Source organism: Podarcis liolepis (assembly GCF_965112155.1).
Source record: "Podarcis liolepis genome assembly, chromosome: 11".
NCBI classification, from domain to species: Eukaryota; Metazoa; Chordata; class Lepidosauria; order Squamata; family Lacertidae; genus Podarcis; species Podarcis liolepis.
The window spans coordinates 17,280,821-17,298,025 of record NC_139565.1 but is presented as its reverse complement, the minus strand read 5'-3'; the positions used below and the strand labels follow the sequence as shown (position 1 = coordinate 17,298,025).

The following is a 17,205-nucleotide window of genomic DNA, read 5'->3' as shown; positions in this document are numbered from 1 at the left end:
AGGCTGTTCTCCAATAGTAGCGCTCACAAGCCAGTGTTTCCCAGGTATTGGTGTTTATACTACATTTTTTTAGATTTGCCTTGAGACAGTCTTTAAACCTCTTTAAACGCTTTCCATTTTTAAGTTTGGAATAGAGTAGATGCTTTGGAAGACGATCATCAGGCATCCGCACAACATGGCCAGTGTTTCCCAGTTGTCAGTGTTTATACTACACTTTTTTAGATTTGCCTTGAGACAGTCTTTAAATCTCTTTTGTTGACCACCAGCATTACGCTTTCCATTTTTAAGTTTGGAATAGAGTAGTTGCTTTGGAAGATGATCATCAGGCATCCACACAACATGACCAGTCCAACAAAGTTGATGGTGAAGAATCATTGCTTCGACACTGGTGATCTTTGCTTCTTCCAATACACTGGCATTAGTTTGCCTGTCTTCCCAAGTGATGTGTAGAATTTCGGAGACTCTGCTGGGGAACCTTTTGAGGAGTTGGAGGTACAGTGGTGCCCCGCAAGACGAACGCCTCGCGAGACGAAAAACTCGCAAGACGAAAGGTTTTTTCGTTTTCAAGTTGCTTCGCAAGACGAATTTCCCTATGGGCTTGCTTCGCAAAACGAAGCTTGCCCCCGCACCCCGACCTCTTTTGAAGCAAGGGGCGGTGGGGAGAAGATCACTTCTCCCCGTTGCTAGCCCCGCAATCTCCGGGGACAGAGGGGAAGGCGCGCGCGCGCCTTCCCCTCTGTCCCCGGACCCCTTTTGAACCAAGGGGCGGCAACGGAGAGAAGAGATTCTCCCCGCTGCCCCTTCCCTTGCTTTAAAACAGGTCCCCTCTGTCCCCGGACAGTCTCCATAGGAACGCATTGATTGATTTTCAATGCATTCCTATGGGAAACCGTGCTTCGCAAGACGAAAAACTCGCAAGAAGAAAAAACTTGCAGAACGAATTAATTTCGTCTTGCGAGGCACCACTGTCACTTTGTTGAGACAAGGAGGTAGACTGAGCATCACTGAGAGCACAGGCACTGGTTGGCCCCCAAAATTGGTGTCTTCCAACGCTGCACTGGCCAGACTTGTGCCTCCTAGCGGACAGCTGCCCCAGCCTCTGCAGTGTCAGGAGATGTCACTCAGACTGCTGCAGTCTTCTGCTAGACTGTGCCAATCCCGCTGAGCCCCCTGATAAGGAATATTTTTTTTATATAAGATATTTATTAAAATTTTCAAAGTATTACAAAATAAAAATAAAAAAGTAAGAAAATACAAAATAAAAATAGTTAAAAACAACTCATTCTTTCCATTACTTATTTTTCATTAGCTTATTTCCCGGACCTCCTCACGCCTCCCTTTTTTGTATTCCAGTTCAGTTTGTTGGTTCAGCAGATCCTTACCCTCTTTGTTTATCCTAGTCTTTAATCTTAAGCTATTGTAACATTAAGTTTTTACCTATTAATAATCCATTTTTCATATTCCTTTATAGTATTACAGCTGAAAACCCCTTAATTTCTATCCAACATCACTCCCCTGATAAGGAATATTGAGGGGGCTGGTGACACCTCTGCCCCCTAGAATTGGCGTGCCTGATTCAGAGCAAGAGAGAGCTGGCCACTGGATGATCAGCACTCCAACATGCCTTACAATAGTAGCACATACAGTAGACCGCTGCTTTACTAGCAAAATATGAGATTACCTTATTTTTTGCTCTATAAGACGCACCAGACCACAAGACGCACCTAGTTTTTGGAGGAGGAAAACAAGAAAAATATATTCTGAGTCTCAGAAGCCAGAACAGCAAGAGGGATCGCTACGCAGTGAAAGCAGCAATCGCTCTTGCTGTTCTGGCTTCTGAGATAGCTGCACAGCCTGCTTTCGCTCCATAAGACGCACACACATTTCCCCTTACTTTTTAGGAGGGAAAAAGTGAGTCTTATAGAGCAAAAAATACGGTAATTGGTTGCAAGTACAGATTCTTTCACTGCAATAATATACAGACTGAAGCGGTCAGCAAACTTTTTCAGCAGGGGGCCTGTCCACGGTTCCTCAGACCTTGTGGGGGGGCAGACTATATTTTGGAGGGGGGAATGAATGAATTCCTATGCCCCACAAATAACCCAGAGATGCATCTTAAATAAAAGCACACATTCTACTCACGTAAAAACACTAGGCAGGCTCCACAAATAAGCCAGAGATGCCTTTAAAATAAAAGGACACATTCTACTCATGTAAAAACACACTGATTCCTGGACTGTCCGTGGGCCAAATTTAGAAGGCTTCGGCCCCGGGCCTTAGTTTGCCATGTACTAGACTTTGGCTCGTTATCAATTTGACTCTAACAATCGATGCGTTGACACTTCAGTTACAAATTGGCCTTTTGTTACAAACAATTGGCGCGTTTTGATACGGATTTATGCTAATTTTCAACACATCAGCCAGAACTGTTTTAATTTTGCCACGTTGGACTTCTTTGGTATTCTTTGGTATTACTGTGCCGTTGCCCCACCTAAGCTTCTTTTTGCATCTTTGGTTCGGGATATGAAATTTGCCTCTCAAATCCAAATTCGTCACAATTCAAATAAACGGGCTCACCACACAATTTTGCCAAGGCAAATTAAATGTGATACTTGAAGAGAACAGTAGATGGCATAACTACACTGTGATGTTGAGGGAAGCTTTGGCACTGCTTCTTGTTCTCAATAGGAAGTATAATAATCCCGTCACTACTAACCACTTTCAAGTCTGGTTGATTCTCATAGGAGAGAACTGAGCATGGACTTAACTCTCTCATTGAAATCAATAGGAATTTAAACCTGGGCAAGTCTCTGAGAATAAAACCAGGCATAAAAGGTAAAGGGACCCCTGACCGTTAGGTCCAGTCAAGGACGACTCTGGGGTTGCGGCGCACATCTCACTTTATTGGCCGAGGGAGCTGGCGTACAGCTTCCGGGTCATGTGGCCAGCATGAGTAAGCCGCTTCTGGCGAACTAGAGCAGTGCACGGAAACGCCGTTTACCTTCCCGCCGGAGCGGTACCTATTTATCTACTTGCACTTTGTGCTTTTGAACTGCTAGGTTGGCAGGAGAAGGGGCCGAGCAATGGGAGCTCACCCCATCGTGGGGATTTGAACCGCCAACCTTCTGATCGGCAAGTCCTAGGCTCTGTGGTTTAACCCACAGCGCCACCCACCTCCCAATACCAGGCATAGAAACTACCAAATCAAATACCATACCCTCCAACATTTCTCCAGTGAAAATAAAGGTAAAGGTAAAGGGACCCCTGACCGTTAAGTCCAGTCGCGAACGACTCTGGTGTTGTGGCGCTCGTCTTGCTTTACAAGCTGAGGGAGCCAGCGTTTGTCCACTCCACAGACAGTTTTTCTGGGTCATGTGGCCAGCAAGACTAAGCCGCTATGGCGCAATGGAACACCGACACCAGAGCAGTACACAGAAATGCCGTTTACCTTCCCGCCGGAGCGGTACCTATTTATCTACTTGCACTCTGACGTGCTTTCGAACTGCTAGGTTGGCAGAAGGGGGGACTGAGCAACAGGAGCTCACCTCGCTGCGGGGATTCGAACCACCGACCTTTAAATCGGCAAGCCCTAGGCTCTGTGGTTTAGACCACAGCACTACCCATGTCCCAATGAAAATTGGGACATCCCATTCAATAATAATAATAATGATAACAATAAAAATAATGCCCCACCCATCTAACGGTTTCCATAGCCACGCGGGGCGGCTTCCAATGTATATGAAAATGCAATAAAACATTAAGAACTTCCTATACAGATGTCTTCTAAATGGTGTATAGTTACTTATCCTCTTGGCTCGGGGGTCACATAAATCCATACCCTCCAACATTTCTCCCATGAAAATAGGGAGATCCTAAGGAAAAGCTTGCCAACAAAGGTCCGTATAGTTAAAGCTATGGTTTTCCCAGTAGTGATGTATGGAAGTGAGAGGTGGACCATAAAGAAGGCTGATCACCGAAGAATTGATGCTTTTGAATTATGGTGCTGGAGGAGACTCTTGAGAGTCCCATGGACTGCAAGAAGATCAAATCTATCCATTCTGAAGGAAATCAGCCCTGAGTGCTCACTGGAAGGACAGATCCTGAAGCTGAGGCTCCAATACTTTGGCCACCTCATGAGAAGAGAAGACTCCCTGGAAAAGACCCTGATGTTGGGAAAGATGGAGGGCCCAAGGAGAAGGGAACGACAGAGGACGAGATGGTTGGACAGTGTTCTTGAAGCTACCAGCATGAGTCTGACCAAACTGTGGAAGGCAGTGGAAGACAGGAGTGCCTGGCGTGCTCTGGTCCATGGGGTCACAAAGAGTCGGACACAACTAAACGAATAAACAACAACAACAACAAGGAAAGGCGGGACATTGTGGGAGCAAATTGGAAACTGGGACAGCTTCTGTAAATCCGGGACTGTTCCTGGAAAATAGGGATACTTGGAGAGTCAGAAATACTTGGGTGAATAGCCAAGGAGGAGAAGGAAGAAGACAATGTTGGCAGCAACTGCATAAGTACTGCTACCAACAGGGTAGGGTTTTTCAGCGCGTCCAGGACAATAGTACGGGGGGGACGGGACAAGATTGATGATGGCAGTAGGTCGAAGGCCTACTCAAACCTGATGCTATCCCTAAAAAATATGTACTACATATTTGGATTAATGGCCATTTAAATGCCTAAAGGTTTATTACTGATAAATTGCCCAAAGATTGGCATTGTTTTAAACGGCTATTATTCTTTTCATAAGCACTGTATCCTACTCCCAACAACACCTTATGTACACAATATAGAGCACGAAACTATTTTCATTTTTTAAAAAAAAAGAAAGAAAGAAAAATCTCAGGGTTTTACATAAACAAAAGCTGTCCATATATTTAATGCAATTCAATTTTGAAAGTTGAAACAAAATGTTAGCATTTGAGTGCTGAGTTATAATGACCATTATATCTTCTTCTTCTTCTTCTTCTTCTTCTTCTTCTTCTTCTTCTTCTTCTTCCTCTTCTTCGGTGATCACTTGTAGCCGAGTAAGATTGTCTTCCATAAACACGGTTTTAACAATGAGTCTGTAAGTGACTGTGGAGGCCAATTCTGGATCCACACATCCTTCCACAGTGGGGACGTAGGGTTCCAGGTGGGAGTTGATCACGGTGTGGATTTGCCAAGCGTGCCTTCCTCCTAGCACATTTTCCCTTGTGTCCTGAGTTCGAGTGTCTTCAAAGCCCATGATACCTTTGTTAAAGGCTGTTCTCCAATTGGAGCATCACAGGCCAGTGTTTCCCAGTTGTTAGTGTTTATACTACATTTTTTAGATTTGCCTTGAGACAGTCTTTAAACCTCTTTTGTTGACCACCAGCATTACGCTTTCCATTTTTAAGTTCGGAATAGAGTAGTTGCTTTGGAAGACGATCATCAGGCATCGGCACAACATGACCAGTCCAATGAAGTTAATGTTGAGGACTCATTGCTTCAACACTGGTGATCTTTGCTTCTTCCAGTACACTGATATTAGTTCGCCTGTCTTCCCAAGTGATGTGTGAAATTTTTCGGAGACACAGTTGACAACCTTACTATATGCTTGTGAAACATGGACCACTTATAAATGCCATCCATTGTATCATCATTATATTGACAGCACATCCTTCTATCCTTAATTTAAAGCTTATATTAATACATGTTAATATGGATTCCAGCTATTTAAGCATTCTTTGTACATGAGTATGTATTGCTTTCTTGGCATTATTGCTCATTTAATTACCCCAAATTTCAATAGTTCATCCTGTGCCAGCATCAGTGGAAACTCTGGAGCTCCAGGTGTAACTGTGCTCCCTGTGGCATAATGCAAGACTGACAATTCATATGGAAAGGAGATTAACATGAAGAGCCAAACGGCTTTGAGAAGTTTCTACTGCAGCTAGCTACTCGGCAGAAGAGACAAGCCACTTTAAAACCTTGGCTTGCCTCTTCAGCCAATTTCTCAAGTGCATAAAACATGTTAAACGCACCTATTCGTTTCTCCTCTTCTTGTTTCTTGGTGGGCTAGGCTTGCATCTCTTTACAAAATTAGAATTATTTTTGAAAATGCATATTGTGGACAAATCAAGTGTGTTAGATAATTGCATTATATTGTGCACAATTCATAATGAATTGGATTCCTTCCTAACTAGAAGCAAATCCATCATTAGTACATTATCACCAACGGGAAACTGTGATCGAGCATAAGCTTTCCATCAGCTAAGGCTTAGAGATTGTTATCACAATTCATTATGAATAACTCCATTCACGATCATCAGATGTGTTGATGAATCAGTCATACTATGCAATGCTTCGAGGCTTTTGTATGAGTCACTGCTTACAGAGGTAGTGAGCACACAAACACCCCCCTCAAAACATGAAAGATTTGTTTCAGAAGGCATATAACTCAGCTGACAACTAAAACTCACCTTTCCTACAGAAGAAACGGGATTATTATTATTATTATTATTATTATTATTATTATTATTAGAAATCTTCCCACCACTCTTCCAGATAAATAGAAGATAAAGTTTTGTGTAAGTCATTGGGTATTATTTTTGTCCAATCCTTTGAAAATCCCCTTTATTATTTTCCCTAGGACATATCCATCTCCAAACAGTGCTTGATAAACCGCAGGATGTCATAACGATCAGATTTGATGGATAAATACTCTGCTATATGTCAGCTTCTTTTCAACAGTCTGCAGTTTGTCTAGATAGATTGATACCGGCAGGCTTTTCAAATCACTCCTTCACAGTTTTGACGCAAGACCTTGGCCTCTTGTTGGGTGTTTCTTTGATCCTGCAACTGTTTGGTACGTTTTCTCTTTAAGTATCTCAGTTCCAGCAGAGACATGGATTCTACCATTTGGTAGAACTTGCAATTTGCCCTCCAAAGTAAACATAAGTCTTTGTCTCTGTGCAACATAGATTGTCAAGCTAGGCTTGTGTATTGAAAATATCTGTATTCCACCTTTCTATATATAAAAAATCAAGGCAACCAACAGCAACAGAACGATCAAAACAATCAATCAATGAATTCATGGACAACAGTGTCAGAGCTGCTTGAAGATCCTAGCTCACAGAGGATCACGCTAGCCAGCGATCATTAAGTAAAAGTCTTTATTGAGTTACAGTTTCCATTCTCACGCTGCTGCGCGCAACTCTACGTCTAGTAGCTAGATCGGCGAGGCTCCGTCTGAGTCTCCGCCCCGTGTGCACCAACTTAATATCCTAGCTCGGCTCCACCTTTTCCGCCTGACTGTCCTCCTCTGGGTCCCTCTACCCCCCGGGGTCTCTTCCTTCCGGGATTCTTCTGACGCTGACCCCCCGGACCCTCCTGTCTTCTTGCGCCGGGCTTTAGGACCTGGCTCCCTTTCCGGGCTGCTTACTGCGCCACCTTCCTCTGCATTTGAACTTGGCGCGCGCGCCCAACCTTCCACTTTCCGCTTAACCGTTTCTTCGCTCCCCGATGGAGGTGTGGCCACTCCTGACTCGTGCCCTCCCTCCTGTGGTGAGCTGCCAGCGCTTGCCCCCTGGCTCCTTTCCTCTTCCCTGCTCTCTGGCGGTGACGCTGGTCCCGATTTCCAACTGCTCTCCTCTGAGTCCCCTCTGGCTCTATCTTCCTGGGGTGCCCCCCTAGACTCCCCCCTTGCCCTGGCCACTGGTGCTCCTTTCTGTGAATCCTCTGATTCACTGGAAAGACTCGGAGATCTCGGGTCGTCGTCATCACTCATCTTTTCTTCTGCCTCCTCCCCTTCGCTCTCTGTTTCCTCCCTTGCCCTTGCCTCTGCTCCTAAACCCCTGACAAACAGCAATACATGTAAAATATTTGTGCCACCTTTGTTGTGCAAATAACACAGCCTTTGTTGTTTTGCTGCCAGAGGGTAACCTGTTTACCTATCTGGGAGTTAAAGCAAAACACAACCTCATGTGGATAAGGTCTCAAGGCACATGAAACCAAGCCTTATGAAGAACAGTTGAGGGAGTTGGGGAGGTTTTGCCTGGAAAAGATGAGACTGAGAGGAGATAGGATAGGCATCTTCAAATATCTTAAGGGCTGTCACATGGTAGAGGGAGCAACCTTGTTTTCTCCTGCTCTGGAGGGTAGGACTCCAACCAATGGCTTCAAGTTACAAGAAAGTGTTAGGATTCTTTTCCTGTGTTGCAGTCATGGGATTGGTTTTTATCACATGATGGTGTATGTTTTCATTCCACATTGTGGGAAGTGATGGAGACAGGATGTTTGGATTACTGCGTTTCTGTTATGTAGGACTTTTGTCCTTTGTTCTCTCTATCTTTGCTGTCTGATGCTGAAGAGGAAGGAGCTGAGTTACTATGCTCCAAGTGTGTACAATGGTACCTCGGGTTACATAGGCTTCAGGTTACAGACGCTTCAGGTTACAGACTCCGCTAACCCAAAAATAGTACCTCGGGTTAAGAATTTTGCTTCAGGATGAGAACAGAAATTGCGTGGCAGCGGTGCGGAAGCAGCGGGAGGCCCCATTAGCTAAAGTGGTGCTTCAGGTTAAGAACAGTTTCCGGTTAAGAATGGACCTCCGGAATGAATTAAGTACGCAACCAGAGGTACCACTATATACCGTATTTTTTGCACCATAACACTCACTTTTTTCCTCCTAGAAAGTAAGGGGAAATGTCTGTGCGTGTTATGGAGCGAATGCCTGCGGGTAGCAGGGGGGATCTGCTGCAGTCGTGAGCAGAGGATCCATGGTTCCCCTTCCTTCCCTCCTCCATGGTTACAAAGCATGGATCCACATGGATCCTCAGGATTTTTGCATTGGGCTACTCCAAACTTACTGTCAGATCACATGTCTGTGGCCACAGCTAGAACCACAAAAATCATATATCCACTATTCCGTTTAGAATATTTTTTTCTTGTTTTCCTCCTCTAAAAACTATGTGCGTGTTATGGTCTGGTGCGTGTTATAGAGCGAAAAATACGGTATGTAAATAAACATAGTTTAGCCAAAATGCTGCGCTACTGAGTCTGAACGCTAACTGCCTATACTCTGCTAAAGTGTGCTGATGCCTTTGCGGTATCAGTTGCTGTGATGTTTGGGCTGGAGAAAGATTTTAAATCTTCCAAACAAACAACCAGGAGGGAAGAAGAAGAAGAGTTTGGATTTGATATCCCAGTTCCCCAGATTACGAATCTACCACTCTTAACCACTACACCACACTGGGAGAGACATGCCAGTCGGGCATGTGTGTCTGCTGGACTCCTACTCCTACTCGTGTGTAGGACCTCCTGACAGAAAGGAGATTCCAACTAAATATTAGGGAAAACTTTCTGACAGGAAGAGCTGCTCAGCAGTGGAAGAGTCTCCCTCGTGAGGTTGTGGACTCTCCTTCGTTGGAGGTTTTTAAGCAGAGGTTGGATGGCCATCTGTCATGGAAGCTTTGGCTGAGATTTCTGCATTGCAGGGAGTTGCACTTCGAACTAGATGGCCCTTGGGGTCCCTTCCAACTCTACAATTCTATGATTCTATGAAGCCACCACTTTGCTAAAGCTAAGCAGGTCTGGGTCTCATCAGTGTCTGGACTAGAGACATCCTGGGAACTACTTGTGATTAAACGTTATAGAACATTATATTTAATAACCTTTAGGAGATCAATGTAGATCCAGCCCAGAGTTCTTATAGTGTTAAAAGAGAGCAGGTCTCATGCTTGTAAAGTACAGTGGTACCTCGGGTTACAAACGCTTCAGGTTACAGACCCCGCTAACCCGGAAGTAGTACCTCGAGTTAAGAACTTTACCTCAGGATGAGAACAGAAATCGTGCGGTGGTGGCAGCAAGAGGCCCCATTAGCTAAAGTGGTACCTCAGGTTAAGAATGATTTCAGGTTAAGAACGGACCTCCGGAACAAATTCTTAACCAGAGGTACCACTGTACAATCCAACTAGCTGGACTTATTCTGTCAAAACATTGCGAATACTAATAAGCATTTTTTTAATGCCGTTTGGTTTATGATACTCTGTGTGCATGGTGTTTTGTTTCATTTAATCTTCATTTGAATCATGTTTGAGACAAAACTGATGAAGGGCTTTAAAGTATTGGAATGAAACAAGCAAATAGCAAGGGATGTTTTGTGTGGGAAAACATTCCACATTGTGGAAACTTCCTAGCCAGCTTAAATGCTCAGAAATGCTACCAGCCTCACGGAATAAATGCAATCGAATCTCTGGCTCTTTCAAACTGTGTTGATATTGATCGCTGAAGGTGATGCAGCTTTCCAATTCCTCAAGGCGTGTGTGTGAGAGGGAGGGAAAAAGAGAGAACAACCAGGAACACAGACACAGCTGCACACATGATTCATCTTATTGGACAGACATTGTTTTATTGCTGCTGTCTTGTGCTTGTATATTGGCCCCAGAAAAAAAGTTTCTCTATACTCTATACCTTCCTTAATGGAAGTTCTCTCTATCTTGACGGGCGTGAAGTCAGGACTAAAAATCATGTCTCTTACTTCAGGTGTGAGGAACCTGTGGTCCTCTAGATGATGCTAGGCGTTAATGAATGTTAGAATGATGTTGGATAGAAACTAAGTGGTCTTTTGCTGTAATGCTATAAGGGAATATGAGAAAATGGTTATTAATGGGGGGGAATTAATGTTATAATATTTAAAAATTGAAGATTAAGATGAATGAAGAGGGGAGGGATTTGCTGAATTAACAACTGGAACTGGAATACAGAAAAGGAAGGCGTGAGGAGGTCCGGGAAATAAGCAAATGAAAAATATGTGATGGAAAGATTGAACTGTTTTTTAATTATTTTTATTTTGTATTTTGTATTTTTCTTTTTTCTTTTTCTTTTGTAATTTTTTTGAAAATTTTAATAAATATCTTATAAAAAAATAGATGATGCTAGGCTCCTGTGACAGGAATTTTATGGTCTTAGATATATGGCAATGTTCATAAGTGTACTGTAATGGTTCAAGGGGTTGCTCGTGCGTAAGCCGGTTCCCACACCTGGCTGGGTTGCCTAAGTGAACCTTTTCTGTCCGGACAGCCACTCACCCGTGGCTGTCTCAATCGCTGGCAGAATCCGTCAGTGGGCGTTTCTTAAACTTCTTCCGGCAAAGAAGTTCTTTCACGCCCAGTCTCCTCCTACTTTCCCTGCGCGGAAGCCTTCTGCGCAAGGAAGGCGTAGGCAGCTGAGGACCCCTACTCTCCCCGCTGGTCCCCGGCAAGGAGTCATGTGACTCCCTCTCAGATTCCCCCATCTGCCCCCCTTCTCCACTGGAGCTGAGCTGATTCCCCTTCCCCAGAAGATGGGCTGCCTCTCCCAGTCCCGGGACGCTCTCTGGGATCCCTCTGGAGCTCTCTCTCTCCCTCCGGCACTGATGGCAGTTCCCTGACATGTACCAAACAAGCACATAAATTGATCAGCACAGGAAGACCAACCTGGAACCATTTTGATTCCTAAACTGAGCAAATGTTTTCTCTGCAAGGTCAAAGTGGGAAACCTCCCCATTGTCTCTTTCCTCACAAATCCTGTCTTAAGGGCATATTTAAGATATGAATAGGGTGTGAGCCTGTGACCTGGCCCAGGAACTAAGTATTTATCACTACAAAAGAATGGGCGGGCTCCCCAGGCAATCCAATCAAGTAACCTGCCGGACAGGAGATAAACAACAACAGGAGAAAAACAATATTCAAATTTCTGTTTTTAGACCGCCTTTTCTGTGATGTAGGTGTGATGTATCTGAGGGGTGGTCTTAGGTAACACCCCTTCTGTGATGTATGTATGATGTTTCTGGGGGTGGTCCTGATCTACAGGGTGGCAATTTCAAAAGTCTTTATAAAGCCTTGCGCGCCATTTTTCTGGGTTCCTCCTCTCTCCTTCGTGTGAGGGGAGCACCCTGTTGCAACAGTTCAATAAAGTTCAAGCTTACTAGCTGCTTTGCTTCTCAATATTCTCTGGTTGGCCTCTGTTATCTTCTCCTACCAATAGGGAACCTATGTAAGGACTCTATATGGGCTTTTGGATACCCCATAAGGGAGAAGGGCAATTTTTGTTTACAACACTCCTCTCCTCCCAGACCATTTGGGGGGGGGCACAGCAGGTTCCCCATGCCTACTTTACTTGAAGATACCTTCATGCAAGCTTTGTCGTGAGATATACCAGCCAAGTCAAAACTCATCTCCGCGTCACATAAAGCTTTGTGCAATTTGGCAAAAGGCAACGACTTGAAGCATAGTTGCCGTGCGTTCTGACTCCAAGGCTAGGCCCCAAAACAGTTTTCTGCCAGAGGTAAAGGACAAGATGGCATTCCCTCCCTATTCCACATACGGAAGCCAGTCCTCAAGGTGGGCTCCTGTCCGCCACATCTAGTCTTGAGGCATTGATGGGTAGGTCTAAGAAAGCCCCTGCTCATCTTCTAGACACCTTCTTCGTGTGCCTCCTCCATGAGAGATCCAGAGATTGGCAACATGAGAGCAGGGCCTTCTCTGCAGTGGCTCCACATTTGTGAAATACTCTCCCCAATGAGGTTTGGCTGGTGTCTTTAGGCACCAGGCGAAAACATTCCTCTTTAACCAGACCTTGGCTGATTGACATTCAATGCCTGTGCTGGCCCCGTGGGCTAACCAAGAGGCGAGGTCCAAGTCCAGTCCGAGGTCGAAGGTTCTGTAGAAGTTGAAACTGGGTGCAGGGCAGGGAGTCGGATGAGGTCAGGAGCTCCGGCAGGAAAGCAGGACAGGGTACAGGCAGGAACTGTCAACCAACAATGTTGCTCCCGCAACTTGGGACTGGGGCTGGCCAGCTTTTATCTGCCCTGAGGCATAGGGCGGCCCCGATCCTCAGGTGACTCGCCTCTCCTGGCCTGGAGGCGAGCACTCCTCCTCCGGGAACTTAGTTCCCTCCGCCTCTCTGTCCTGAGCCTCTGCAGCTCAGGAGAGGCCGGAGGGTTACCGGACCCAGAGGCAACCTCAGCTTCCCCTGATGGGGCTGAGAGTGGAGCACCTGCAGGCAATGGGTCCTCCATCCCCTCAGGAGCCAGAGCAGACTCAGCTGGTACCTGCACCTGAGGATCCAGCACAGGTGAGGACCCTTCAGGCTGAAGCTCCAGCCCTGGCTCAGCTGGTTCTGGAGGCGGGGACTTCTGTGCAGGCTGGGATTCCTCAGGTTCAGCCTCTGAGTCCAAATCCCAGACCATCACAATGCCCTTTTAAAATGTGTTGTGGAAGGGAAAATTATTGGGTTGGTTTTGTTTTTATTATGTATTTTCTGGTTGTTTGTTTTTAATATCTTGTGAACTGCCCTGAGATCTATGGTTATGACAATAAAGATATTATTATTATTATTATTATTATTATTATTATTATTATTATTAGGTGGTAAACAAACTAAAGACAGACAGACAGACAGACAGACTGACCAGGGGCGGAGTAAGGGGTGCGGTGGGGGCGGGTTGCCCCAGGTGTCACCACTGAAGGGTGTGACAAAATGTCGGGCAGTACTCACTGTGGGGCCTGCAGCGTGCCCGAGCCTCGCGTTTCTTCTGTGGCTTGGAGGTCCGCAGGCTTTGTGCTGCCCCAAACGGTCCACCCGCTGCCTCCCCCTCAGCTGTAGGGCAGCTGAGTGGGAGGAGGAAGGCAGACTCCTTGGAGGCCCCACGGAGCCCCCTGCCCCTGGGCACAGGGAACACGCACCGCCCCAGCCACCCAATCGGCTTGGTCCGCCGCTGTGACTGACTGACTTTCTTAAAGATGGGTCCCAGGTATTATAATATAATAATAATAATTTATTATTTATACCCCGCCCATCTGGCTGAGTTTCCCCAGCCACTCTGGGCAGCTCCCAATCAGTGTTATAAACAGTACAGCATTACATATTAAAAACTTCCCTGAACAGGGCTGCCTTAAGATGTCTTCTGAATGTCAGGTAATTATTTATCTCTTTGACATCTGATGGGAGGGCGTTCCACAGGGCGGGTGCCACTACCGAGAAGGCCCTCTGTCTGGTTCCCTGTAGCCTCACTTCTCGCAATGAGGGAACCGCCAGAAGGCCCTCGGCGCTGGATCTCAGTGTCCAGGCTGAACGATGGGGGTGGAGACGCTCCTTCAGGTATACAGGACCGAGGCCGTTTAGGGCTTTAAAGGTCAGCACCAACACTTTGAATCGTGCTCGGAAACGTACTGGGAGCCAATGCAGATCTCTCAGAACCAGTGTTATTCATTTCCCATCACCGCTGACCACTGGCCACGCTGGCGAGGACTGATGGGAGTTGTAGTCCAACAACATCTAGGGACCCAAGGTTGGGAAAGGTTGGAAATTGGGGAATGGCAAGCAAGGAAGGGCTCCAACTCCAACTGCTCTTAAGAAAAAACAGAAAGCAATGAGGAATCCAGTTGTGCATCTCCTGTATCTTATTGAGTCTGACCTTGAGTTCTGAAAGCTCCCCAATTCTTTGGTAGGGGTTTTCCCCAGCCCTGTGCCAACCTTTGATACAACATGTACTTTGCTACTTAGCCTTGATCTCACCGAAATCACCGGATTTAGCAGGGTTCAATGGGAGGCAGGATTTACCAGTGCTTAGAAACTTAACCCATTTCCAATACCCAGACTCAGTTTACTGCACAGATTTGGCAAACTGTGTTTAGCAATGCTGCTCAGTATAAAAGCGGGTTAATGAGCCATGTTGCGAGAGTACGGCTTTCAAATACTGCTTCGTTTACCAAAGGAATATATGTTTAAATAGCTCAATTTCTTAGCCCCCTTAGTGGTATATTAGTATTACTAATACCCAGGTTTTAGTACTAAGTAAATAAGGCTGCCTTCAGACAGGTACACACAAGAGGCATGTGACATTGCTCAAATAAGTAACTTATTAACTCATAAAGAAAGCTCCTTCCTGAGCTAGGTTCAGCATAAAAATCGACGTCAAATATCAGCAAACACCTGTGCTGCGGAAGGATATGTTCAGGAACAGATGAGAAGCATTTATTCTTTTTCCAACGGCCATTTAATTTTGTTAAAATGGTTAAGAAGATGCACGATCTACAAGACTTGGATTTTCATTTGAAGCGACGGTCCCGCTCCCGCAAGTCAAGCGACGACCCTCCTCCCCTCAGCGCTACCGAGAGTACTGGTTCGGTGTTCATCAGGTATGTTTAAAAGATTCTTTCCAATCGTTCCATGAGTATTTTGACCTAATGGTTTATAATTATGACCTTACCGATGACACAATGGATTATTATCTACTGCTTCTAAATGGGTCACTCAGTGTAGCTGATACATTTCTCCTGGGACGTTAATGAAGCTTCAGTTTTGCATCGAGGATCAGGTCCGGCCAAGCTCGGATTCTGTAAAGGCAGACCCCATAATTAAAATGTTTAGGGTCACTTTTGGGATAACTGAATAGAGGCAAGCATTTGTGGCACACCCCATTTAATCTAATCGGCAGTTTTAGAGAGTTCAGTCTCAGTTATGAGACGCAAAGTGGATTCACACAAGCTTCATTTTTTATTAATTCCCCCCCCAAAAAATTAAATGAACAGACATATAAACAAACAAACATAAATCTCCACCGAATTAAATCAAACTCAGTTACATTGTTAAGTGACTTCCTCGTGTCCCCCTGGTTGAATTTCAATGTATACCATTTTAACGGTTTTCCAAATCCAATATTCTTCAAAAATTAACTTAATCGCTTAACATCTTTCTTTTTTTCCAATTCAACATTAAACATATTGATTCATCACATTACGTATTTAAATCCTAAACCTATCTGGTAATTGAATTTTTTCCCAATTAGTTTAACTTAACATATTTAACTAAATTTCATCCATTCTTCCTGGTACTCCTCCTCCTTCTGGTCACGGACTCTTCCAGTCAGGTCGGCTAGCTTCGAAAAGTCCATCATCTTCATCTGCCAATCTTCCACCGCTGGTACTTCTTGTGTTTTCCAATTCTTAGCTAATAAAATTTGAGCAGCAGTTGTGGCATACAAAAATAATTTAACAACTTTCTTGGGCAATTCCAGACCTGTTATTCCAAGAAGAAAGGCCTCTCTGGTTTTTTAATAAATGTATATTTCAACATTTTTTTCAATTCATTATAAATCTTCTCCCAGAAGTCTTTCACCTTGGGGCAGGTCCACCAGATATGATAGAAAGTACCTTATTTTTCTTTACATTTCCCACACAAGCTTCATTTTCACTACCATAGTAGATATGACGGAAATAGGGGTGCATGGAGAATTTGATCTTTATTCATTCCTACATGAAATGAACCAATCCACACCTCTCAGACTAATGTACAGATGGGAATCACGCTTTCAACTAGATTTTGGCATTTTCTGGCTGTTCTAACAGTTCTTGGGGCTTTAAATATATAAATAGTATGCATTTATATGTGCATTCTGGTTTCTTTTTTTAAAAAAATGTATAATGTACATTTGCGTTGCCAAATTTCAAAAAGTGAAAATCCGGACACAAAGGTTGTTGATCTTTTTGAGTTGTTGAGCTTTTTTATTATTAAATTCACCCAAATCAACATTCCCAACGTGGGTGGCCATATGTCTGGATTTCCCAGACATTTAACCATTTTTCTCCCAGACACTGTTTGCGAAGGCCAAATACCAGCTATGTCCAAGACGTTTGGCAACCCTAAGTAATGCAACCATGGAACAGAACTGAGTAAAATACATTAAAATGACAGTACAGTGGTACCTCGGGTTAAGTACTTAATTCGTTCCGGAGGTCCGTTCTTAACCTGAAACTGTTCTTAACCTGTAGCACCACTTTAGCTAATGGGGCCTCCCGCTGCCACCACGCCGCCGGAGCACGATTTCTGTTCTCATCCTGAAGCAAAGTTCTTACCCCGAGGTATTATTTCTGGGTTAGTGGACTATGTAACCTGAAGCGTATGTAGCCTGAAGCGTATGTAACCCGAGGTACCACTGTAGTGGATTGGAAATATGCAAATTATCCCATCTCTAGAGCTAATGTGGTCTAGCTCCCCAACCCACAGTACTGCCATAGCACCCAAAAGATGAGATGTGGACCGAAAGAATTTTTGATTTGGATATCCCAGGTTACCAGACACACTGGGGGTACCTTGCCCAAGCCCGTCTCCTCACACCCTAAAAATGCTGGAGCTGGCACTTTCTAGTGCACTTTAAATCAACTTTGGGATGAGATCCAAGCCTGCTTCACAGGTAAC

At 44.7% G+C, this 17,205-nt stretch overlaps 1 protein-coding gene and 1 long non-coding RNA gene across 3 annotated transcripts in view; one reads left to right on the top strand and one right to left on the bottom strand.

Annotated features, from left to right (window-relative positions):
- LOC310688356 overlaps nucleotides 1-17,205 on the bottom strand; it is a 387,571-nt gene that overhangs the window by 156,698 nt on the left and 213,668 nt on the right. Inside the window, exon 2 of the long non-coding RNA XR_014516888.1 lies at nucleotides 3,002-3,122. This is a non-coding gene — a long non-coding RNA (uncharacterized lncRNA). The remainder of the gene's footprint in view (nucleotides 1-3,001; nucleotides 3,123-17,205) is intronic.
- The window catches only part of GRAMD2B (GRAM domain containing 2B), a 58,374-nt gene continuing 56,059 nt past the window's right edge, over nucleotides 14,891-17,205 (top strand). For both annotated transcript variants that reach the window (XM_083464606.1, XM_083464603.1), the window contains exon 1: nucleotides 14,891-15,146. In XM_083464606.1, coding sequence (XP_083320732.1) covers nucleotides 15,019-15,146 — 128 coding nt within the window. In that variant the 5' untranslated portion in view covers nucleotides 14,891-15,018. The remainder of the gene's footprint in view (nucleotides 15,147-17,205) is intronic.